We start from the raw sequence: 24,450 nt of genomic DNA, 5'->3' as shown, positions 1-24,450 counted from the left end.
GGGGAATCATTAGCTTTTCTGTATTTTATATCTGTTTCTATAAAAGGCTTTTTTCTTATCATATCCTTGCATAAGTAACTAACGTATCAGTCCAGGATATTGTTTGTTCTAAATTTATTCCAGTACTTTTTATACTGAGGACTAGTGTAAATAGCCAGTTATCCTTATTGAAAAGCTAATCTGCTGTAGGCCCAAAAATGTTATGGGTCGCAGAGTTAAGGAAGAGGTGAATTGTAGTGTATCTTTGCTTTAAGCTGTAGAGCAGCAAAAAGCGGTTAGAAGTGGCCGGCAGAGTGACATGGCCAAGGAGAGCTGAAAGATGTGGGGTGGTGTTCAGCAGGGTCCTCCCATTGCCTGCATCAAATTTTAAAGCTGTCAGTCCTGATGCTGAGTCTCCTCCCCAGTACCGAGAGCTCTCTGGCTCATTGATTTCATTTAAAGATCCCTCTCCAGTCTTACTGAGCCTGATCTGGTGCATTAAAAAGTCTAGCTGGATTCCTTGTTAAAGAAACTGTTTTGCTCAGCGTCGAGCTGTAGCTTGAAAAGCTGCTTGAACTCGTGGCGTGTTGTAGCTGGCCCTCCTTAAAACTTGGAGAACTGAAGTGACATCTTGGGCCCTGGGATTATGTACTACATTTGTATAATGAGATTTCAACACACATTGGAGGTTATCAAAACCTCAGACACCTTTAATATTTGTAGGATTTTTCCAGCCACATCAACCAGGGTTTTCCTAGTTACATCAGTATAGGGGGTTTTAGCAGGGCCAAAATACCTGTAGCACTGGGTCTGCTATAGCAAGCACAGTCGGTACTCCCTGTAATTCCAGTTAGTAACTGGGATTTGGTAAGGCAGGACATGTCAGAAGAAATGACTAAAACTTGCCCTGTATTTATTCCAGGTGAAAAAAATTGTTTTAGCTGAAATAGGCATGGTTTTTTTTTCCTTTATACACAATCTGAATGACTGCACAAGTTACTGATGGCTAAGGATGCTAGGACACAGGCCGTTTTAAGAGGCTGCTCGTTTCATCAAGGTCCCATAGAGTGCAAATGCCACACTTAACAACAGTTTCTGCTTTCCTGCAACAGCTGCTGGTGGTGATCCTTTAAGAGCTGCTTGTTGAGCAGCTGCCAGAGCAGGGCCCATGTATTACTGCCGGGAGATGCCTCTTGTCAGCAGTGACTAAGAATTGTGGATTATGGTATCCAAAAGCAGAAAGAGGAATTCAAGAGGGCTGTATATTGATAACATGGATGTCCACTTTGTCACTGCTTTTTAATATACGTACTAATGGCAAGGCAGAAATTTCAGGGATGTGTACGCTGGAAGGGGCATGACAGGAAATCCTTTAAAAGATGGCAGAATAGCTGGAAGTCCAGCAAAGCCCCATCGTGCTGCTGTTGTCATCTGAAGAAGCCTCATTTAAATTATTAAGATGGCTCCGATGATGCACTCACTAATCTGTGGGTGCTGTATTATGTAGTGTTTAGGTTTGCTGCTTGTACCCATTGGATAGCTTTGAGATGGGTGATACCTACACACTGGCTTACTTGGGAGGACAGCACGGTTAAGAGGTTCCCACTTCTAATTGTTCGTCTGTCCCGGCCCTGCCATTCACGCACCCATAACTGTGCTGGTACAGAACTTCATGGGGCTGCATTTCAAACAGGTTTGCTAAAATTATCCGAGTTCACTGTAGCCGTTCCCTGCCATCCTCCTGCATTCAACAAGCAGCCCAGGAGTGGGCGTAGAATCTTCTTGAATTCATTTCTCCACTGAAGGCAGCCTCTCCTGGACATAAAGCCCTATTTTTCTTTTTCATGTCATGTATTCCTTTCCTTTTCAAAGTAGATGCTCTGTCTTTGAGGGTGGTACGTCCTTGTGTTATTTCTGTTTCCTGTGACCTTTGGGATTCTGTGCCAATTTTAACACCAAAGATTAAGTGAAGCAGAGCTTATCCTGAACTTTCCCATGGAAGTTGCGGGCCAGTAAGTTCTGTTCTTTCTTTGCTTAGATCAGGTGTGCCTGTGCTAAGCAAAGAAATTGTTAGTGGGAAATTAATGTGGCTTCTGCAAGCAACGTAACGGCATCAATTATGTATCACTATGTTTTAGGCCTCCTGAAGCATTTATCCTGTAGTGATGAGCACTGTTGTTGGGAGCAGGGGCTCTTGGGTAAGGTCCAAATGTGTGGCATTGCGTTATGGATTGTGTTAGGAGGTTTGTTTCAACGTTTGTGGCATCTTCACACCGAAGAGAGCCATTGAGACTGCCCCAGGTCAGGCAGACCTGAGCAAAAAGACCTGCTGAGTTGGTCTCAATGCTTCATCTCTGGTGTGTAATCATATTAGTTATTGCAGTAAGTAATGCTTGTAAAACGACTTGGTACAGCTGTTTTGTTTGGGCATGAGGCATTGTAGATGTCTTACAAGCCTAAGGCGTTCCAGTCAACAACAGCTTCTTCAGTCTTTTTTTTCATGTAGATAAGGTTATCAAGCACTGTCGTATTAAGAATACAGTATGTGCCAAAGCATCCTGCTTGTTTACTCAATTTATCAGTTTCGTAAAAATTTCAGCTGCCCCATTTTTAATACCTTCTTCCCTGATCTCTTTATTGAACACATGACAGTGACATTGCAAACAGCCAAATTGGGACCTACTGAATTCTGTAATGCTTGGCACTCTGTAAACAAAGGAAGAGTGAGGTATAATTGTGTTTACGTTGAATTGGTTATAGTTTGTTTTCTAATATATGTAAATTAGGTATGAGTCATTAACCCTCACTTGTGCGCTGCTGTATATATGGAATAATTTAAAGATGATTTTGAAAGCCTGCAGAAAAAAATCTAAATAATTAAATCCATGTTCTTTCTTTTAAAGCAACTGGAAGAAAAACTGAAAGGACAGGCTGATTATGAAGAGGTTAAGAAAGAATTAAAGTAAGTGTTAAATGCTTACATAATTTTTTCACAAACTCTAGTTTAACAATGCTTGTTAAATGAAGCCACAAATCTGTGTTCTTGGAACAATAAAGAATTCAGTCAGAACCACAAAGACGGGGAAATCAGGAATATTGGCAGAAATTGCATCCAGAACCAGTGCAACTGCTGTATGTGAGAGTACTCCTTTTTGCTGCAGCAGAGTATTGCAATGGTAAATAATACAAGTGTCCATGAAGAAAAGGTGCTAAAACTATCGTCCACCAAGGGTGAAAGGTTTGAAAATCTCTGGTATTTTAGGTGGACCACTCTTTAAAAATCCCCAGCCAACAGCTGAATGTAATGTGGACCGAGAATTTAATGCAGGGCCTTTGGCCATAGTACCTTTTTTATGCTTTTGCCAGCCAGTGTTCAGCACTTTACCATTTTAATGCTGTGCTTGTTTCACTGTATATTTTTGCTAATATATTGTGGTTTTAAACTAAAGCCACAAACAGCCTCTTCCTATTTCAAGGGTTTTTTTAAGAGACTTAAAAGAGCCTCATTTTAAACTATAACAAGATAAGCTGTCAGGTTCAGAAGAGAAGTTTTTTGACTGGAAATATGTTTAGTGTCGAGGTTTAAATAACTGCAAGAAACTCCATCTCTTCTTTCATCATTCTGGCATTTTTGTGTGTATTTTAAGAAGACTGAAAAAATGTTACCTTGTTTAATGAGGTATTTCAGATGAGGCTGGTAGTCATGTGCTTTTGTTTACACATCCCTGGAGAATATGGAAGGCAGGTTTGGTTTTGCAAGCCCAATGACTGCCCAGCCCCTGGTGCTATTATATTCCAGCCGTGCTGGCTGCGGTTCTGGTTCACTGCCAGCTGCAGCACACCCTGATGTAGGTATATAGTTTCAGTCGAGTGAAATGAGTTGACTGTTTCTTTGGTCATTATACCTGAATATTAAACTGGTCTCAAAAAAGCGTCATCGTTTTAGTGATATGGGTAAATATGTCCGTGTTCTGTCCTGAGTTAAGGAAACTCAGCTTCAGATTTCACCCAGTTTATGCCCTCATATGTAAAGTAGTGAATGGGAATTAGGCCACAACCTTCCAATTTGCTACATGAGTTACTAAATGTGAATGTGCAGAAACAGCAAATGAGTTTTAAATCCTACCTGGTTTAATGCCTTTACTTTAGATACGAAACTCATTTAGATCCCTGGATTCCTGGTGGTAATGCCTTTTTTTTTTTTTTTTTTTTTTTTTTTTTACAACCCTGACTTATCTGCCTTTCCATCCCTGCCCTCATATAAGAGGTCCAGGAGAAGCCATGACACAGGAGTGTTCATATGGTGCTTCTGCATGTTCCTGTTATTTCAAGATGAGCCTGCAGGAGAATCTCCTGGAAGTGGCCCTTGTTGGGTGCCAGTAAATTAAATCTCTTTCTCCTGGCTGTTACAGCTTTTGTATCCCCTAATTTGTGGGTAACGTTTTTTATCTGGGCAGGCTGACTTTGGAGGGAGAGCCAGCTAGCTTGTAGGTGGCCTGGGGTCCATACGCCGTCCTGCTGGATGGTGCGGCGGGTTAAGACCCTTCGTGAGAGCACTGCAAATGTTTGCAATGCTGCGTCGTCACAGCAGCTCATTCCCACCACCCTCTCTGCTCCCTCTGGTCCAAAAGATGTGCCAAAATCTAAATGTACATCACCTGAGAGCAACAGTCTGATCTGAAGTGAAACTATGAAAAGTCTATTGCTGTAAATCTGGTATCCCTTAGACTGAATCCTACTATGCTTGCCTTTGTGCCCTGAAACACTGACAAAAATGAGCTGCTCCTGACGTGCATATGCACCAAGGAAAATTATATCTTGTCAGTAAGGAAGAAAGAGAATAAACTTCTTGGTTGTTTTGGCACTGATGTGTTTTCCTTAATCCTCCCAAGGATGTTAGAGGCGTTCTAGTCTGAGGGATCTCAATATCAGCCAACTTCTAACCTTGGAGGAACTTAACTGGGTCCACATCAAGATCTGGGATGGGAGGATTCCTTCTTTTCTGCATTGGCTTTTGTGCCAAATGGCTTTTAAACCTATTTTTGATATCTGAGCTCTGTGTGTCCTTTCAGTTCCCTCTTGAGTAATACGACAGTGCTAACCCTTCTGCCTTTGCAGTCGGGAACATACGAACAGAAAGTCGAGCTGTCCCAATGCGCAGTTTGCTTTAGAGTAAGATCTTTCAAGTCTTAGATGTGCAGATTCAAGTCACAAGATCATTCCTTTAAAAAGCAGATAACTGATCTTGAGCAGCAAATTGAGTCGAGATCTCATGGCCAAGATATTCCTGGAATCCAAAGGGGAAACATTTTGCTTCCTCATATTCCAGAGGAAAATGTCTCTTTTGTGACACATGTGGAGAGTCATTTTTGATATGTTTAACTTCTACATTTTCTGAAAAAATGAACCTGCTGTAGTGAATATTCCTCCAAGGGCAATTAGAGATACCATCAACTTGTTTTTTAGTATATAGTGGGTTCTAAGTGTATAGGAAATTACCTGTGAAATTGCCAGAAGGCTATTTCAGGTAGCAAAGAATCCACTTTACGTAGGCAGAGGTCAGTAAGTTTCCAGCTGAGGTTTGAATACGCATGCCTGCTCCAAGCTCACTGGAAAATGCAGCTGCTGCAAGGTTCAGGATCCTTTCTGAAGGTCCCAGCTGACAGCAGGTGCTCAGAACCAAAACGCATTGGTAGAGCCGCCTGTGCAAGTGGAGGGCACAACAGGATCAGAGCTTTAAAGCCAGACTTTTGGTGCCGAGAGCCCGATATACACAGTAAATACATTCAGGCTTACTTTGCACTTCCGACTGGTTTCAGTCTGGTTCTGTAGGCAGCGTGGTAGTGGTCAGAGCCCGACACACCCGATCCTTCGAGAGCGGGCAGCTTCTTTTGGTTTAGTCTCATCCAGAAGGAACGTGGTTGGTATGCTCCAGGACAGCTTTGCATGGCAAACCGAAGTGTGGTAAGTGGGGATTACTGGGAGACCTGCGTCGCAAGCGTACTGCTGATGTGAACTGAAATGGGAGAAACACCTGTGATTTGCCATGGGAAGTTTGCCACATGAATTATCATATCATGAATTGCTGTCACAAATTGTTTTTTTTTTAAATTCAGATGGGTCTCCTTATTTGACCATCATGAGGACATACATTACTACTTGCTGTCCTTTCAGAGGCCATACCCTGCAGAATCCATGGGATGATGAAAACGAAAAACCCCTGCCAGTGACTGGGGTTTTCCCTAGATGAGTGTGTCTATATTTATCTCCCCCAGCACCTTGGAGTCCTGGTAGACAGAGCTGTGCCTCTGAAGAGGTGTCCCTTGCTTTCAGCAGTGATTAGCAACCTGAGTAAACGTGATGTCAATATAATGTCAGGATCTTTAAGAACTCGAGCCATTAATGCGCAGCCTCTCTCCTTGACTGCTATGACTCCATTACTAGCAGAGAAGAGGCACTTTTGCATGTGGGTGAGCTGTTGTGCCCACGTACAGCAGAGTCTTGACAGCACTACTTCATGTGCTTGTGTATTGGGTGATGGCTGTAATCTTCAGCGATTTCTGCTGGCAAGAGGTGTCATCCAATGACGCCATATGATGAAACTGATGGCCAGAATTTTGTGATTTTATGAATTATTATATTTGTAGGAGTGCCTGTCAGAATTAACACTGTATGCAATGATGCACTGTATGCGCAGATGCAAAATACGTGAGGATTCTGTCTCAGAATGACTTTTTTTTTCTTGGGTTTGCTATGACTTTGTGTGATCTTGAATGAGTCACTGAGGCTGCTGATTTCCAGAGTGCCACTTAATGGGCATCTGATTCTGGATTAAGGCATGGACAGATTTGTAGAGAAGCTGGACGCCACATAGTCTGCGGCAGTTGATGAGTGCTGGGTGCCTAGCTGACTCCTAGTGGCATCCAGAACTAGTCCCTGCGTGTTAATACTAGCCTTCTGCTTTTTTTGACTCAGTTTCCACATTTAATACATGGTTAAACATACTCTCCCTGCCTCACAAAGTTCCTGGTGCTTTATACATGAAAAATGCTGTATAAACACTATCTACATCTGTTTATGTATTTTTCTTCAACAAATGAATGTCATCTCTGTACAGTGAGAAGCTGAAATCATTTATTGCTTCAGTCTGAGGAACTTAACGTCCTGCCTGCAGCAGGCCTATTTAAAAAAATTTAGAGGACAAAGCATAGTAATAAGTTTGTATTCCTGTAAGATTCTCGTTTGCCAGACAATACAACTCTAACTGAAAGACTTTGAAGGGAGACGTCCTTTGACCGCTCAGTATTTATATAAAATATTGACAATGAGACTATTAGACTCTTCTTTTAATGTACTTATAAATATTTGGATCTTTCATATTTCTTAAGAAATATTGTGCCATTGTGTCTTCCCTTTGCCATAGAACTAGGAGGTTATTAAAATGAAAAACTGCCTTTTAGTCTGTAGTGTCTTGGTCGGGTAGATTATTTGTGCATATTTTCCTTGATATGTGAGCTGGCGTATATTATATAAAGTACTGTAACTGTGGTGGTGATTCCCCTGTTTTGTTGCTTTGCTACAACTTTTTCATTCCCTTCAAGCTTCACCGATAAATTTATATCACTTCTGACAGCTTAAAATGTTATATCCTTATTAACCTTTAAATTTACGCTTTAAACTGGCCTGGTGGGATTGCATATGGAATGATTTAGATGACGCTCGAGAAAATTTTCCTATCCAATAACTAGTTTGAATAGTTATTCTATATTCATTATGAGGCTGTGTTACTGTAAGGAAATTTGTTATCACTTGTAGTGTTGCTGGAGAGTAGGAAATGATAATGTTAATGCTCGTTAGTGCAGTTGTTACGAAAAGAAGAAATAGAAAATAATTTTTTTTCTGCCTTCCACAGTATATTGAAATCCATGGAGTTTGCACCATCTGAAAGCTCTGGTGCGCAGGTACTGAACCTACTTTTATTTTCTTAATTACTTCAGCAGTTCAGTTAGCTAACAAAAATTTTGTCTTGCAATTCGTTGGTGTTGGCATGGAGAATTTCCTGTTGATGTTGAGACATATGGGTTGATCATTGTTTTCCTGATGTTTTCTTATGTAAAAAGCTGAACTGAACATTTTTTGCCTATTAATTTCTCTTAAGTGGTCAAGGACAAAGAATGACGTTTCAGCTGTGCTGGAGTGGATAACCACGATGTTGTGAAGTTGAGTCTTTTAAAGATTCTAGAGTCAGTGTACAGCTACGCTGAGATTTGCATGTTTCTTGTACTGGCAGTACGCTGAGCAAGGATTTTAGCATTTTTAAGTCTTTGTTAGCCTTGAAAATAATGTTCACAAAAGAAAACAAACTTTTGAGTACTGAGAAAGCAGGAGAAAGCTCTGCTATTCCAGCAAATTAATCTTACTTAAGTTTAAAGGTTATGAATTAAATTCCTGCTTCTGAAATCTGAACTGAATATCAATATACTGGGATTAATTTTCAGTATGTTTTTTTAACAATCAAGGGTTAGATATTTAGTGGAGGGTAAATGGCAGGTTTCTGTGACTGATTTTATTTTTTAACAAACCAGTACCATTTTAAAATAAGTAGGAAATGTTCCGTTACACATTTCAAAATAATGCAGAATTGATGAATGATTTACAATGAAAATTAAACAGTGAATCTCTTCTATGGCTCGCATAGGAGCACTGAGCGATTCCTGCAAATTTATGCATGGTGAATTCCCTAGCTGCGTTCATAGCAGAGATGAGCACTTGTTTTCTTCTTCTGAAATCCTTTTTAGTGCCTGAGTGAGATACTTAATGCTTTTAGAAACAAACCTCCCACTTTGATTTTCTTTAGGATGCATCTAAACCGCTGGAGGTGCTGCTGCTGGAGAAGAACCGCTCCTTGCAGTCTGAGAACGCCACGCTGCGTATCACAAATAGTGACCTGAGTGGTAGGTTGACACGATTTTCGGGTATTGTGGTTTGTTTGCTGTCTTGTAAAGGGAGGGAGGGCTGAGTGAGAGATGAATGTCTGAGCTAATGCATGGCAGAAAGATTAAGAGGCAACAGGAACACTGAATAATGTTTGATTTCTGCAGTTTTATAGGCTGGATAATAAAATAAAACTTGGAGACCTCAAGGAGTCTTTAAAGGTTAGGAGAGAGAGGCATTACAAGATGTACCAAGTGGTAGCGTTTGAGGCTGTCTTCTGTTGTGGGAACAAATTCATCTGTGGCACCAGAAGTCTCTTCCCACACACACAGTGTTATGCAAAATGTTTGCATGTAGAACACAATAATCTTCCTGTCTGATACACTTAGATATACTACCAGCAGGTCAGCTTGGAAAAACAAAATACTTTCTTTTTAGCGAAGTGTGTTTGCCGTTTAGCTTTCCTAATGTGGGCTTTTGACATCTTGTGTGCACATTTTTTAAATGGCAAGTCATGGAATTTCCAGATACTTGAATGCTTATGGTTTTTGCAGCTGGAAGAAAGTTAAAAGTTGCCACTGGCCCTGGGATTACTGAATTCTGAAGCGTTTTATGACTTTAACTGAGTGATCTTGGTGCATCCACCTAAGGGTGATTCCTTTATTCAAATTGGTTTGTTCCAAAATGTAAATGTTTGCTGCATTTGGGTTCAGTCAGGTCCAATGAGTAATGTCTTGAATGAGAGACAACAAAGAGACTTGCTGTCTGTAACTGCATTTATTTTAAATGTATAACTGCACTTCATGTAATTGTTCTAGTTTTAATGTTTGTAAGGGGGATTCTCCAGGCTGCAACATACAAGAAAGGTGCAAACATGAAATGCATGTTGTTTGTTTTGGGGGCCTTGTTTGGCTTATTAAAATTTCAATTATGGAAAAAAAAAAAAAGAAAACCAAAAACAAAATGAAAACAAAAATCCCACCACCACTTCATTGGCCCTTGTAAATCTGCACTTTTTCCCTTTGTGGGGCAAACTTTGCATTTTTTTATCTTGGTTTTTCCCTCTTTGATCCCCCATAATGCATTATGTTTGACCTTCCTTGTAGGGTCAGCCAGGAGAAAAGGGAAAGACCAGCCTGAGAGTCAGCGTCCTGCAACCTTGCCGGCCTCCCCTCCTTCTCAGTTGCTCCGCAACGCGGGGGAGCAGGCTTCCAATACTAATGGTACACACCAGTTCTCACCAACGGGTTTAAGTCAAGACTTTTTCAGCTCATCCCTGGCGAGCCCCAGCTTACCCCTGGCCTCCACAGGAAAATTTGCACTAAACTCTCTCCTCCAGCGACAGCTAATGCAGTCCTTCTACTCCAAGGCAATGCAGGAAGCAGGAAGCACAAGCATGATTTTTTCAACAGGTCCTTACAGCACAAACTCCATATCTTCCCAAAGTCCATTACAACAAAGTCCGGATGTAAATGGCATGGCCCCGTCTCCCAGCCAGTCAGAAAGTGCTGGGAGCATCTCTGAAGGCGAGGAGATAGACACAGCCGAAATTGCACGTCAGGTGAAAGAGCAATTGATCAAGCACAATATTGGACAGCGGATATTTGGACATTATGTGTTGGGACTGTCGCAAGGGTCTGTGAGTGAGATACTAGCCCGGCCAAAGCCATGGAATAAACTGACTGTGAGAGGCAAGGAGCCATTTCATAAGATGAAGCAGTTCCTCTCGGACGAGCAGAACATCTTGGCTCTTCGCAGCATCCAGGGTAGACAAAGAGGTAAGCGCTCGCCGGCCAAGGGTCTTGCCCTATTTTCCTGTTAGTTACAAATGTTAAAAATTGGAAGCTTCCCTGTACGGGGCCGTTTGTGCATTGCTGCTGTTTTCACCCGAATCAGATGGCAGGTACAGAAAGTACAGCTTTCTAACTCTGCTTTTCAGCACTCAAGCAGGTTAGTATCTTTGCTTATGCTTTTTTTAGCCGCTGACTTGTGTTTGTCAGCAGGGGCAAGCAGCAGGGACACTTACATCCCTCACTTCCCAATAGCTCCGTGTCAGAGCTAAATACAGAGTGAAAAGGGTCAGTAGCTACTAAGGGTATCAGCCCTCAGAAATATTTGAAAATTTTTATTCAGGGTTGTTTATTGAGACCAAACTTTTGTTGTCTTGTGTAATTTTTTTTCTTCCTAAGTGTTTTGACAAGATATCATAGGTGATGCATGAGATGAGTAATTAAAAGAACAATCCTAATTTAAAGCAGCTTTGCATATTTAAGGCAGTGATTTTAAGAAATAACATGCATTCCATTGTGATTCATCTGAAGCAAAGACTGAGATTTACATTTAGAGAAACTGAAAAGTAAGTTGTTTAGTCAAGGAGTATTGGAAAGGACAGGCAGGATTTTCCTAGATTTTGCTTAATTGAAAGTGCACACTGTTAGATTTATAATCTGTTCTTCCTTTTGATGATTGTACTTGAGGGGATTATCTGCCCATCTTTAACCTCTTCATTTTTGGTATCTCTAGACATTTATTTATATCTGTCTAATCTCCTTTCCGAACGTAGCTGTAATCTTTATTAACAAATCAGCCAGCCTTGCTTCTTCCAAAGTAGCCAGCTCCTCCAGTGCTCAGACAGAGGCTCGAGGGGGCGAGGACAGCTCGAACCCTTGCATTCAGAGACAGGCTGCTAGCTTCTCATGTCACACAGCCCATGATGTCAGAGCAACCATCCCCTGATTGTTTTGTTCTTACCAAACTTGTTTTTCAACAGAGAATCCAGGCCAGAACCTGAACAGACTATTTCAGGAAGTACCGAAACGAAGAAATGGGTCTGAAGGTACGTCACAGGCAGGTGTTTTTCTTTGCAGTCAATACCTAGGAAGTGGAGTGTGCTTTAGCTGTGTGTTTCCTTAAAATTGTGCAGTTTGATTCTGGCCTGGAATCTGATAGAAAAACAGACAGTAAGTATAAAACAAACCATGGGTTAGACGAACACTCTGCTTTTTCTAATTCTGCTGCTGCTGTACTAACGTAACCCTGTTTGGATACTTTTTCCACTCCCAACATCACTGCATACACAGATCAAAAGAGATAAGTGATAGAAGTGGCTTTATAAAATCATCAGATCTATTGAAATGCTCTCTTTGCTATTTTTGTGATTTTGGAGGGAGAAAGTTGCACAATTACGTATAATCCAACATCAATCGCATACAGCTTCTGCTCTAGATTTATTTCGTTCTTCTCATGGGGCTTATGTTGACAAATACACTTTAATACACTGTTAAATTAGTGTGATGCTTACTTCAGTATGGTGTATGAAAAAAACAAGATATGTGATCATCAGATCGATAAATTATCACTGAACAGGAAGTATGAACATTTTTCTTCATTATAGACTAGTTGCAGAATTTTTCTTTTAGCAAGACAAGAGGAAGAAGAAAAAACAAAAAGAGGTACCCGAAATTCTGTAGTTGTTTTGACTCCAGTCAGAAATTACCTAGCTCACTTACAAATGATAATCTCATAATGAAAAATGCAGTTAAGTGCAATAGCATTCACAGTCATAGTTTTCCCTCCTTTTCTTCCCCTTAGTGGTTAAAAAAAACCAAATCAAAACCAAACAACCAAGAATAGCTCTTAGCTGGAGAGTACTTCAAATGGTATCTGCGCTTAAATGACTGTTTCTCTTAATGTATTAACCTCTAGAAAGTTAAAAATTATTTTTATCTAGTTACTTTTTAATTCTGTTTTGGGCTGAATGTATACTCATCTTACTTTGCCTAGCAGCTGATGCAATTTTAAGGTGATTCCTGATCTTATGTTTTTAGCTTTCTTCCTTTCCCCTCTGGTTCTTTTCCCTTCTGTTTCCTCTCCCCCTCCAAAACAAAGAAAAGGAAAAAAATAGACCTGTATGTGTTATCCTGGAAAAGGAATATATGACCACCTAGTTCTTCCTCTGATGATGTCAGTGTTCTCATCATTCCAGTGCAGCTAGCGGGCAGGCTTTTGCACAGCGAGGATATTTTTCTTTTATTATGTTAAGTATGTTCTTGGTGTTGTAAATGTTGGTAAAGGTCCTTTGTAAACTTCTGTCAGGTCACACTGGTGGTATATCAACATATGCTGTCTGTCTTTGTGTTAAAAAACCAAGCAAACAAATAAAAGTTTTCCTGGTGTCATTAGTTCTGTTTTCCTCTTCAGGTAATATAACCACAAGAATCCGAACCACAGAGACTGGCTCTGATGAAGCCATCAAATCCATTCTCGAACAAGCCAAAAGGGAGCTGCAAGTACAGAAAACAGGTACGGTCTCATTTTGTCTCTTGCTCCTTTTATTTCAGAATTTAATTAAAACAATTACCATGAGCTTTCTGGTCAGTTAATTATATTCTTAAAACCTTGAATGTAGGTTTGAAGACCTTTTTTTTTTCCCTCTCTCTTTTTTTTTTTTTTTTTTTTTTTTTTTAGTGGAGTTGTTTCTGTAGGGCAGCCCAAGTTAAGGTTACACGTGTCACAGCTTGGCGAGGTCTCTGCTTAGTGCTCTGCCTGCTCTGTTCTGCCCCGCTCCTGGGGAAGCGATGCTGTGAGATTTCTAAATGCCTTTTTTCCCCGAGTGCAGAGCTCTGCCTTCTTTACACTACTTCAGACCTGCAGGCAGTCACTCTGCAGGACAAATCTACAAAATCCTTTCTTCTACCAATTTGCTCCTTGGAAAGGGAATGGCTCCTGCTTTCTCTTCTCTTCTGTCTAACTCGGGCCCCAGGGACACAACTGCATGGGAGAGGGAACTGAATGGGATTTGTCAGGGTGAAGGTCACGATCTAGCCAGCAAGAAGTACCAGTCACATAGTACCATCGTACTGTGGACATCATGTACTGAAATTATAATATAGGCAAATTCAGTTCTAACTTTTACATGACTTTATTTTTGGTTACAGAATGTATTCAGTGAATGAACTGGCAAATCCGAAAAGCATTTCCTTTCCCAAAAACATCGTTAGTTTAACATCTTAGCCTGAGAGAAGTTTAATTTCTCATTGTATGCTGTCATGTAGTTAACATTTCTGTCTACTCCATAGCCCTCCCAACTTTCCAGCACTGCTAAAGGGCTAATGCTGAAGTAGGCAGTACTGTGCATTACTTCTGTTTCGTTTGTTAAAGTAAATACTGATTTACAGTTCTGGATAGTTGTCTTTAAATGAAAACTAACCTAATCTCATGGCAAAATATAAAAGACTAGTTAATATATGATTTGAATAATATGACTTTATATAAGTAATGATTATATAGAGAAAAATGTGGGCTGTGTGCAGGAAACTTCAAGCACGTTCTTCAGTAGCATGTTTCAGCTGAGAATCTCAGGCTTCCTTTCAAATATTAATTCAGCCTCAAAACTGCCTATGAAACCAGTAGATAAAACAGAAGAGGTGGTCCCACTGTCTTTTTTCCCATTTCTTAGCTTTTCATGTGTTTTATAGCGTGTGACAGGAAGGAATGTAGGGAGGCAAATTCGGAAATGTATTCAGATGAGGCATAATATTACTAGAATAATATGCAGCATGTTTCAAATCTTATTTCACTTTGAGGCCACCTCTTGCAGTGCATGGGTTCCCTGTTACTATCTAGTGCTTCACTTTCCCCATTCTTTGTGGAGTAGCTTTCAGAGGAATTGGTTTTCAAGCACTGGGGACCTCAGTGGAGACTAACTCAAATGGAAACAGATGCCATTGCAAAAACCTCCTGGTTCTGCAGAGACAGTTCTACACCCACGTTCCAATCGCTGCTCATCCCTAACCGCTGCAGCACAGCCACATGAGTCCTGGTTCACCACTGAAATACTGCATTTAGGTGTTATCTCTCCCGAAGGCGCCTGTGGCTCCATTCTAGGGTTTCGGATAAGGCAGAGAGTGATGGCCAGGCATCAGCCTGATTTTTGTAGAGCTGTTTCTTTCAGTGGCTGGGACCATGGAACAAGAAAACAGGAAGCAGGAGCATATTTAACTTGTCAAATGAAATAATGGAGTCTCTTGCTAAAGTTCTTGCTTTGTTGTCATTTGTGTGTTACATTTTTGGAGTTAAAAGGACTCACCTTATTTATATTGTAAGAGGGTATTAATAGTCCGTCCAGGTGAATGCAGCTGTGTGCAGTTTTGAGTGTGTGTTCGATTCATTTGTGGAGATAGAGAGAAGTGAAAGGTTAAATAACTTTGTAAATAGAACTATAAAATGTTACTGAGCACTTGGGGTGGGGGAGGAAGAGGAGAAGGCTTGATTTTCAAAGGCATTTATTTGAAAATTTTTACCATGGTGGAAAACATGCAAGTAGTACTAGACTTCTGCAGTTGAGTCTGTGTGTGCAAATGTCCAGCACTTTGGCAACTATAAAAATTTTCCAGTGAAGAACTTTGGAAATCTTACCTTATTTTGAAAAGTGCAAATCTTTGCTTAGTGAAAACTCCTCCCTCCCATCCAGAAATGTATTGCAGCCCTTTTTCTGACAGGGAAATATTTACAGTAGCACGTGTTGAATATAAAGCATATTCCTCTGTTGCATTTAGTCTTTTGGTTGTTTTTCATAGCTGAGCCGGCTCAGCCGCCTTCTGCATCTAGCAGTGGCAATTCTGATGATGCTATTCGATCCATTCTGCAACAAGCCCGACGCGAAATGGAGGCCCAGCAGGCTGCCCTTGAACCTGCCTTAAAAACACCACCTTTATCTCAAGCTGACATTTCTATCCTGTCCCCCAAACTAGTATCTACACCTGCAATGTCTTCGGTTTCCAGCTATTCTCCTTTGGCCATATCCCTGAAGAAACATTCATCTGTCACTGATTCCAGTATCTCTGCATTGCAGAACCTCTCTGGGCTCAAAAAGGAGCCTCAGGAGGCACCTGTTTTAGAGCTTCATGGAATAAGTGATTCTGCCCAGGGTATGTTGAGGCATGTTAAAAATGAGTTGGGACGTGGTGGTGTTTGGAAGGACCATTGGTGGAATACTGTGCAGCATGAGAGAAGAAATACAGCTCTTCCCGAAGATATAAAAGTTGAGGAAGCCAGTGGTGGAAAAGAAAAGGTCAGCAATCAGACTAGGCCAGATCGTAGCCAGCTCCAAGGACCATCTTCTTCAGAGTATTGGAAAGAGTGGCCAAACGCTGAATCTCCGTACTCCCAGAGTTCTGAATTGAGCATGACTGGGGCGAGTCGCAGTGAGACACCACAAAATAGCCCCCTCCCTTCATCCCCTATCGTGTCTTTGTCAAAGCCATCCAAACCTTCAGTTCCTCCACTGACACCCGAGCAGTATGAGATTTATATGTACCAGGAAGTGGATACGATAGAGCTAACGCGGCAGGTCAAAGAAAAGCTAGCAAAGAATGGCATCTGCCAAAGGATCTTTGGGGAAAAGGTAAAGAACTGGTTATCTCTTGTTACACCAGTATTGTGAATGTGCGTTGTGCTCCTTACGTTGGTACGGAGTTCAGTTTAACGGAGGGGGATATGCCACGTATGTCTTATGGAAAAATGTTTTTGCTTCGTATGTTAAGTATTTAAAAAATAAGCTCACAAAGGAAAGTATTAGTTTTCCTGTATTTTGTGAATTGCATAGGTTTTTATACAAAGATTGGCTTCGGGCACTTGTAATTAGAAATGGGGCCCCCGAGTTTAGAAACATTGAAAGCTGAAGCAAACGTTATTGAGACTCAATATTTCATGTTTAATGTAATGAATTCATGGAATATTTGAGTAATACCATTGTCATGAGTGGAGAGTCTTAAATTTGTTATAAGTGAAGATTACGGACACAAGAGCATTCTTCCTTTTTTTAATATTTGGAAATGTGCACAAGGGTATTTAAACAAAGACACGGAAAATCCCCTACCTCTCCTTAGTCTTAAGTCAAGAATTCACAGTCATTTCTTATACCTGGTGCTTGGTATCTTAGTGTGCTTTCAGACATTTTTAAGCAATGTTTGATTACAGATATGCGATGCACGATAAGACTTTCTGAAGTTCTCACGTTGTGGGCCCTAAGCATTGAACACGTGGGAGTTTGAGGGGGTCCCCAACCACCAGAAGACACTTCCCAGGCCATAAGAAGTGGTGGACATCTGGTGTTTCTTCTTCCTATAAAGAATTGAATCAATATAATAGTATAATAGGAGCTGGCATCGCGCTATTACCTTTTCACTAAGATGTAAAATGAAAAGCCTGACCTCTTGGGGTCATTAAAGATCCCGTGGCAGCTTTCATTAAGTATGATTTTTAACCCCTGTACCTGTGCTGAATTCCAGGCAAGTAATTGCGTTCTGCCTGTCTGAAATTCCCCCTTTGCTGCCATCGGCTGTATTCTTAAATATTTACTTATGTGGAGCAGCCGCTGCTACAGGTGAAAACACACATCGTTATAATTCATACCAAAAAAAAAAATCAACCAAATATAGGCCTAGTCTCAAAAGTCCCAATTATTTTTGTTTGAGAACAAAATACATGCCAATCATTTCCTGTTTTATCTGCCTGTGTGTGCCTGGACTCTGTGTTTTTCCTGTTAGAACTGATGAAACTATTTGACACAAAATATGAAAAGCATGCAAATCGCACGCCATCCTCTTGCCGTTTGTGCTATTGCTCCGTTCCTGCAGGAAAAAACCCACGCTCCAGAAGGAAACCATGGCAGGAGAAAAGCATTTCCATCAATTACCTACAGATGTCATTTTGCAGTTTTACTAATTGTCCATATAAAAACGATTTGAGCGATAACAGCAGAAGAGGAAACCAAAGTGACTTAAATTACCCCCCTTCCACATCAAATGTGTTAACGTGCCGTTCTTGGTTGCTTCACTTCAGGTATTGGGGCTGTCCCAAGGAAGTGTCAGTGACATGCTCTCCAGGCCAAAGCCATGGAGTAAATTGACCCAAAAAGGCCGAGAACCATTTATTCGTATGCAGCTCTGGTTGAATGGTGAGCTGGGACAGTGTGTCCTGCCTGCACAAGGGCAGCAACAAGGACAAGGTAATTAAAATTCCACTATGTTGTTTGAGTTGAGGAGGAGGAAATCTTTTTTTTTCCTTTTTTTTTTTTTTTTAAATTTGCAGTAAGCGAGACTTGCGCCCGGTGCTAGTCCAGGCGTTACTGGAAGTGGCAGCGTCCCCCCTCACAGCCCGGCCAGTCCCTAGGGGGGACGCACTGGGAATGTTTACGAACGAAGCACTCGTTTATGCGTAATTGATAAGCAGCAGTTATCAGGTCCCTAATTAGGATGATATTATCTAGGCATGAATATGAAATGTAATTCAAAGAATTTTGGCCAAAAAGCTGGAAAATCTTCTGCGCTGTTTTCTAGGGTTGCATAGGGGATTTTTATTGTTCCTAGGAGAATATCGATTGCTTTCTCAGGAGGTGAGCTAGAAGAACTAAGCTTTAAAGGGGGAATGCTGTGTTGCAATTACGCTTTTATTGTGGCTCTCTCTTACCCTAATACCTATTGATAGAGAAAGGCCAGACTAGACTTTGGCCTTGGTTGTACCCTTGTAATGCCACTGATTTAAATGAGCAGCGTGCCCTTGCCGAGATAAGCGGTTTGCTATTTGTTGAGCCTGCTTTACTGTTTAGTTTGTGGTTTGGCATCTCCTTTTATTGTTCCCTGATTTTCCTCTCCTCTCTTATCTAGTCCTTCACTCTGTGACATCATTACAGGATTCCCTACAGCAGGGATGTGCAAGCTCAGGTAATCAGCTGGTTTCAATGATTTGCTCTGAAATAATTCTCTGTGCCTTTGTTACGTTTCTTTTGCTTTGATGCCGAGAGGTTTCTCGCGTTTTGTTGTATCATACAGGAGACCCTTCAATTTTTTTATTAACACAGTTAATTCCTCGTTCTCTCCTTGTTGCTATGGCAGATGTAGGGAGTACACATATTTAGCTGCATATATTAGGTAAAGAGACTCTGTCTGATCTTAGAGATCATTGGCTCTGTAGGGTTTTTTTTACCATAGTTCAGCTTATCAACTTGACATGTGACAATGGCTGTAAAACAAGCCTTTCGTTTGTAATGTGATCTACATACTCCAGCTGCCTTACTCGCTGGCATATTTTTTTTTCCACTTTCATTTGCACAAAATCTGCTTTGTTAATTTGAAGGTGGGGAAAAGACCACGTTATGCCTGTCTTTTTCAAGCTTCGTTAAATATTCCACGCCAACCTTTTTTTCTCCCTCCCCTTTCTGTTTGCAAAAAAGCAGATGCAGCAAAGATGAGTGTCAAGGAGAAGTGAATTGCTAAAGCTTTTATAAGATGGCCACAGTATAGGAAGGAGGCTGGAACAGAACAGCTGTGTTCCTGCTGTTAGATACCAAACTCTACCCACACAGACTTTTTACCAATGATATGCTTAACTGACATAAACCGCTCGGGCTGTTTCGTACTCTAGAAAAATACTTGTGCGCTGCTCTGTGCTTACAGCCAGTGCCCTGTATTGGAGAATTATTGCATTTCAGGATACAGAGAAGGATGGGTTGTGCTCTTCTTCCACCTTTCTGCCATTCTGAAACACTCTTTTTTTTCTGGAGCTTGCTGGGTTTATTCTGAATATCCCAAAACAGCATTTTCTCTCTGGGAACTACTTTGCATTCTGGGAAATACTACTCTGCATACTGGGAAACTATTTTGCATTCTAAAAGATTTTACTAGAAGAAAATCCGTGATGATATTCAGTCCACGTTTTTCTTAAGAACAGTTGAAAATAAATAGATAACAGCAAAAAAAAAAAAAAAAAGCCCCTGGTAAAAACAAGCCTTGAAAACAAAACCAAAATGGGAAAAAATGATTTGCAATCATAGGGCTATTGTTACTTATAGCCAAGCATTTAGCGAACATGGAAATTTCCTGCAACGTTTTATACGCTGCTGTTCATTAAACGTGTGCCATTGACTACTTTTTTGTAGCATCAATACTATGCAAGAGTAACTGTTACAGTTATAAACGCCTAAGACAGCATGGAAAATATGAGTAATTAATTGTAGCCATTTTAAGAGGAATTTGAAATCAGAGGAGCTGGGAAAAGGCTGCATTGTTATTGCTAATCATCATATTTATGACTAAGTGTAATTATAAAAGATTGAAAGACAAGCCCATAGTATTAAAATCCGACCACCTTATGGATTCCCGTGAGGATCGCTGGTAGCTGAAAGTGATTTCCTTCAGGAAGTTCAGTTTTGCTGCTGTGATATTTTGCTCCCCTCCCACACTCCCGATCTCGTTTGTCAGTTCCTGCCCCTGAGCTAATATTTTGTGAGGCGACACGTTCCTATCAGCTATTAAAATCATATTATTGATGATCGCCCTCCTTCTTTCCTTAAAGCAGACTTACAAATGAGAGAAGGGGCTCGTGCCCTTTTCTTCCTCCTTTCCAATGATTAAAAATAAAATTCTTGTACAAGACATTCTTTTCTTGGTGCCTTTCTCTGTATAAAGGGATAAGGAAGGTTGTGACACCAAGCAGAACAAAAGAGCGAAACCAAGTTATTTGAATGAGGAAGGGCAGTTTGGTAATTTTCTTTTATTAGCAGCTGTTCTGTAATTAAAAGCGCAGCAAACAGTTTGGAAAAGGTAATAATAATTATGCATTTGTGAAAGATCCTCCACTCCAGGGCAGGGAAAAAAAAGACAGCTCCAATTTTCTGGTCTTCTGAGACATTTCCCAGGAAAATCAAGGCAGAAAAGGTTGCATACTTGTAATTTTAAAACAGAAATTAATCAGAACAATTTTGAAATGAGAAAAGGTCTGGAGCCTTTTCCATGTAATATAATTGGCTTGGAACTTGTTGAATGCATGAAGGGAAAGAAGTGAAATTAAACTAATACATTCAGTGGCTCCTGAGTGCTTTGCCAAGAAGGTCTTCAGTGTACAGAGTGTCAACATGCATAGTAACGTCTCAAACTTTTATTAGCTGTGAGTATTTTCATTACCGTTTGGCACTATTCTATCAAACTAGCAAGATTTTCTGGATTTCTGACCCAGTTAGTTACACTTCTAGATCATAAGGTTTTGATTAACACCTCATTCATGAAAATCTGTTCTTTTGTCCAGTAATTTTCCATTGTCACATGTGGACAGATGGACCCATCAGTCTTCTCTATGTGGGAATGAATGGATAAGCATTTTATATATATATTGAGAGAGAGAGAGAGAGCGAAGAGAACCCAGGCTTGTTTTTCTTCTTTGAAAGCTGTATTTATGAATTTTCAAAAAAAACACAGTCTCTACCAAAATTACAACCAGATATATATCTGTATTTTCTGCCTGTGACCTTTCATCAAGGCTTTGGTGATTTTGTGCAACTTTCAGTGAACATGCTTTACACAAAAATGGTGTCTGTACCCTAGGTGGTCAAAAATAGTATCACTGTGCCTTTTCTAACATTTTTTCTGTGTATTTCTTTCCACCTAAATGCTCTAATGCCCTTGGGTAAATCTGGCTTTTTAATGATTTATGTGTCAAAAGCACGGACCAAATCACATGGAAAAAAAAGTTGAATTAGTGTCACCCAACTGCATCAGCATTTTTTCATGATGAATTTGGCCTTTATTTAGTTGCATTACTGATGATCAGAGCTGGGTTGGGTTTGGACAGTAGCCATGTGCCAGAAGAAGGTTTATGTGCTTGGATATTTTTCTAAATACTTGTACTGTATATAGCTCTTACTAGTTTGTTTTATTTTGGGGTCTTATGTCTTTACTGAGCATCTCTATGACATTAAGACAAAGTTTCTTTTGTGGTGCTGTTGATTTCATAGCTACTCCCAGGAAAGCTGAATTTTTGTTCACTTTTGTGTTTATCCTCTGTGAAGGACGTACGCTCTCTATATACTACATTAAAGACTTGCAAATACTCAGTGGGAAAAAGACGTGCCTTTTTGGTATGTGTTTCTGTAAGGGTCGTCTTATGACCTAATGTGGAAATCTTCATTTGCCGATACAGCTGCGGGTGATCTCAAGGGATTTTGAATTTCCCTTTTGTTTGTCTTCCTTTCTGGGTATCATCCATCATTCCTAACCTCATGCTGCTTAGCAATAGTAACACTCATGGGAGTTGAAGAAAGGATTATAGCAGCATAAAATGGGGAGCTAATTAGAGCTTGTTTCAAAATCAGAATCTAGCTTGAGATAATTGCATATTATCTGGTGATTTAAAAACCCAAGATCTACTGTATTTAGATCAACTAAAATATGCATAAAAGCTTTATTTTCAAAATAAAACATTTGTAACAAGAGGGAGATTACTTCTTATCATCCCTTGGGAAAGAAAATCTGAAAAAAATCAGAATGCAATCTATGGTTTGCTGTAGTTATGATATTAACAGAGATATTGTGGGATGATGACAAACCCAGGTATCCATTATATTTTTATTTATGTAATACTTATTCCTGTAATATTTTTCAGTACAGAAGCTGCTGAGCAGGCAGGTAGTTAACTGTGTACTGGGTAGATCTTCCCGTTTACCTAATAACAGAAGGATGCTGTCACATTGACTACTGTGGGAGAAACAAAGTGGGGAGAGAGTGTATTTCAGGCTTGCAATCCATATTCAGGATTACCATCCTGATGCACTTACGGGAAGAGCTCACTAGCCACATGGTGGCAATGGAGAAGCTCTTACCCCCCTATTTCTCCATGGTTTGTGATTATTTCTTTCATAGTACTGTTTTGTTACGGACCGGCAGAGCTGTCCGAGGCAGTGCTCCAGAGCACAATTGGGATTAGCACGTGGAGAGCTGAATCCATATTCCCTTGAGATCACACAGGTGATCAGTCTAGTGATGCTGACATAGCATCCCAAATTTGAGCTATTTTCTGTTGTTGAATCAAAAAGAAGAGAGATTATTTTGCAGTCATTTGCTGGCATTCCAGGTTAATAAAATGGTATGACATGAAAAGTTTGTGGTTAATGTACCCTATAAAATGGAAGAGAAGGGAGATCACATAGCTTTTAATAGCTGAGTAGTTGGACTGCAAGAATTCCTTGCATAGATGGTTTATGTTTAATGACCAATTTTTGAGTCTTTGCATTTGGATGAGAAGGTTGTCTCCTTTTGTGCTAGGTGCAAATGCATTTTTAAAGTTTGGAGCTGAACAACTAAGTCAGCCAAACAGTTATCTTCATGCTAGCCCTGAAGCACACTGGCGCGTATTGGTGAAGTTTCCACATTCTTTCTGTGTGGCTTGAGATTGCGGCTCTGAAGCAGTTGGCCGTGGCTGTCTTGATTTCAAACCATAGGATATCAGTTGGCTCCTCATAAGGGCAGCTGTTGTAGTCCGTCTGTAATGCGTGTGATCATACTCTGTGCCATTTCCCTGACATTTGGACCATGAAAACCTTCCTGGCAGCCTTTCTGGTATCAATAAAGCTGGGAGAATCGCTGTCAAGGCACCTTACTGGGACCTGGGAATGCAGCGTGAAGTCAGTATTTCAAGTTCGTTCTTAGTCTAACATTGGCTATCATCGCTAGCCATCGTCTGGTCATTTCTGCCTCTTGCCTAGGTCTGTCCTCCCCAGGCTGCCTTGCGTGGCCGTAGTCCTTTGTCCATCAGTGATGCTTTGCAGTAGCCGGTATTTGTAGAGAAATTCCAGTCCTAGTTGTATTCTTTTCTGTCCATTGAACCATCCAGTGATTAAAACTCCCGAAGATGACTCCATCCTCATTGTGGTCATAGATTTACTGTTATGAAAGTGCTAAAGTAAAATATATAATCATAGAGTGAACGCTGTTTACTAGGCAGATACTCCTTGCGGCTGAATTACAATGACAAAGCACCAACACACTTTTCATATTAATACGGCAAAGAGGAGACTCATGCTGGATTCTGAAGACAAATTTAATTCACTCTGAAGTGTAGTTATGGGTTCGTAGCGTTCATTTTGGAGAAGTTACCCAGTCAAGTGGCAGCTATGTTTTATTTCTGTGGTTTTGGGAATGCGGGTCCTTTACGCTCACTCCCCTTTGGTGTGCAGGAAAAGATGTCCAGGCAAGGAGCTCGTGTGCAGCTCTACGGTAGCATTTAGCCAGGCACGCTAATGCCTCATTCTCAAAGTCTTCATTTTTAAAAATTAGAATTAATGAATGAATGTATTTTTTAAGCTGTATGAAAAAAGAAACTTTCCTGACGATTAGTGCTGCTACGCTTCTCAGGTAGTTTATAGGAGTACCAGTTAGCATCATAGTTGCTAAAAACTGGATGTATTTTGTGAATACGTGCTTCCACTGTAACTTCAGCATCAATCTGAGCACGTAACTTCCTTGCACTCTCTTCAGGCCTTGTTTAAAAGGAACCGTGCCCGTTGAATATTAGAGCTCTGTAAATTCCACTGTTCACCATTTCATTACTTATTACTTCATTTCATTAATTACCAGCCTTTTCTTTTCCCTCCGCTTGTGCATTTGGAGATGAGCAGCCTCCTTTGGGGAGGGGGCCCGTGTTACCTCCCCTCCTGCTTCCAGGCACGGGGGGCTTCTCCTGCCAGCTGCTAACCACAGAGGAGCT

General features: G+C 40.6%; 1 protein-coding gene across 11 annotated transcripts in view; it reads left to right on the top strand.

The window, feature by feature from the left end:
* The window catches only part of CUX1 (cut like homeobox 1), a 287,680-nt gene that overhangs the window by 197,710 nt on the left and 65,520 nt on the right, over positions 1 to 24,450 (top strand). For 2 of the 11 annotated variants that reach the window (XM_075518102.1, XM_075518101.1), the window contains exons 12-20: positions 2,883 to 2,941; positions 7,892 to 7,940; positions 8,837 to 8,933; positions 10,326 to 10,691; positions 11,684 to 11,749; positions 13,114 to 13,215; positions 15,492 to 16,318; positions 17,758 to 17,923; positions 18,582 to 18,638. In XM_075518102.1, coding sequence (XP_075374217.1) covers positions 2,883 to 2,941; positions 7,892 to 7,940; positions 8,837 to 8,933; positions 10,326 to 10,691; positions 11,684 to 11,749; positions 13,114 to 13,215; positions 15,492 to 16,318; positions 17,758 to 17,923; positions 18,582 to 18,638 — 1,789 coding nt within the window. Of the gene's footprint in view, positions 1 to 2,882; positions 2,942 to 7,891; positions 7,941 to 8,836; positions 8,934 to 10,019; positions 10,692 to 11,683; positions 11,750 to 13,113; positions 13,216 to 15,491; positions 16,319 to 17,757; positions 17,924 to 18,581; positions 18,639 to 24,450 lie in introns of all 11 variants that reach the window. The other 9 variants (XM_075518098.1, XM_075518096.1, XM_075518106.1 and 6 more) reach the window with 6 other exon arrangements.

Source organism: Mycteria americana, chromosome 15, assembly GCF_035582795.1.
Source record: "Mycteria americana isolate JAX WOST 10 ecotype Jacksonville Zoo and Gardens chromosome 15, USCA_MyAme_1.0, whole genome shotgun sequence".
NCBI classification, from domain to species: Eukaryota; Metazoa; Chordata; class Aves; order Ciconiiformes; family Ciconiidae; genus Mycteria; species Mycteria americana.
The sequence above is the reverse complement of the archived record's forward strand: the minus strand, read 5'-3'. Positions and strand labels throughout refer to the sequence as shown.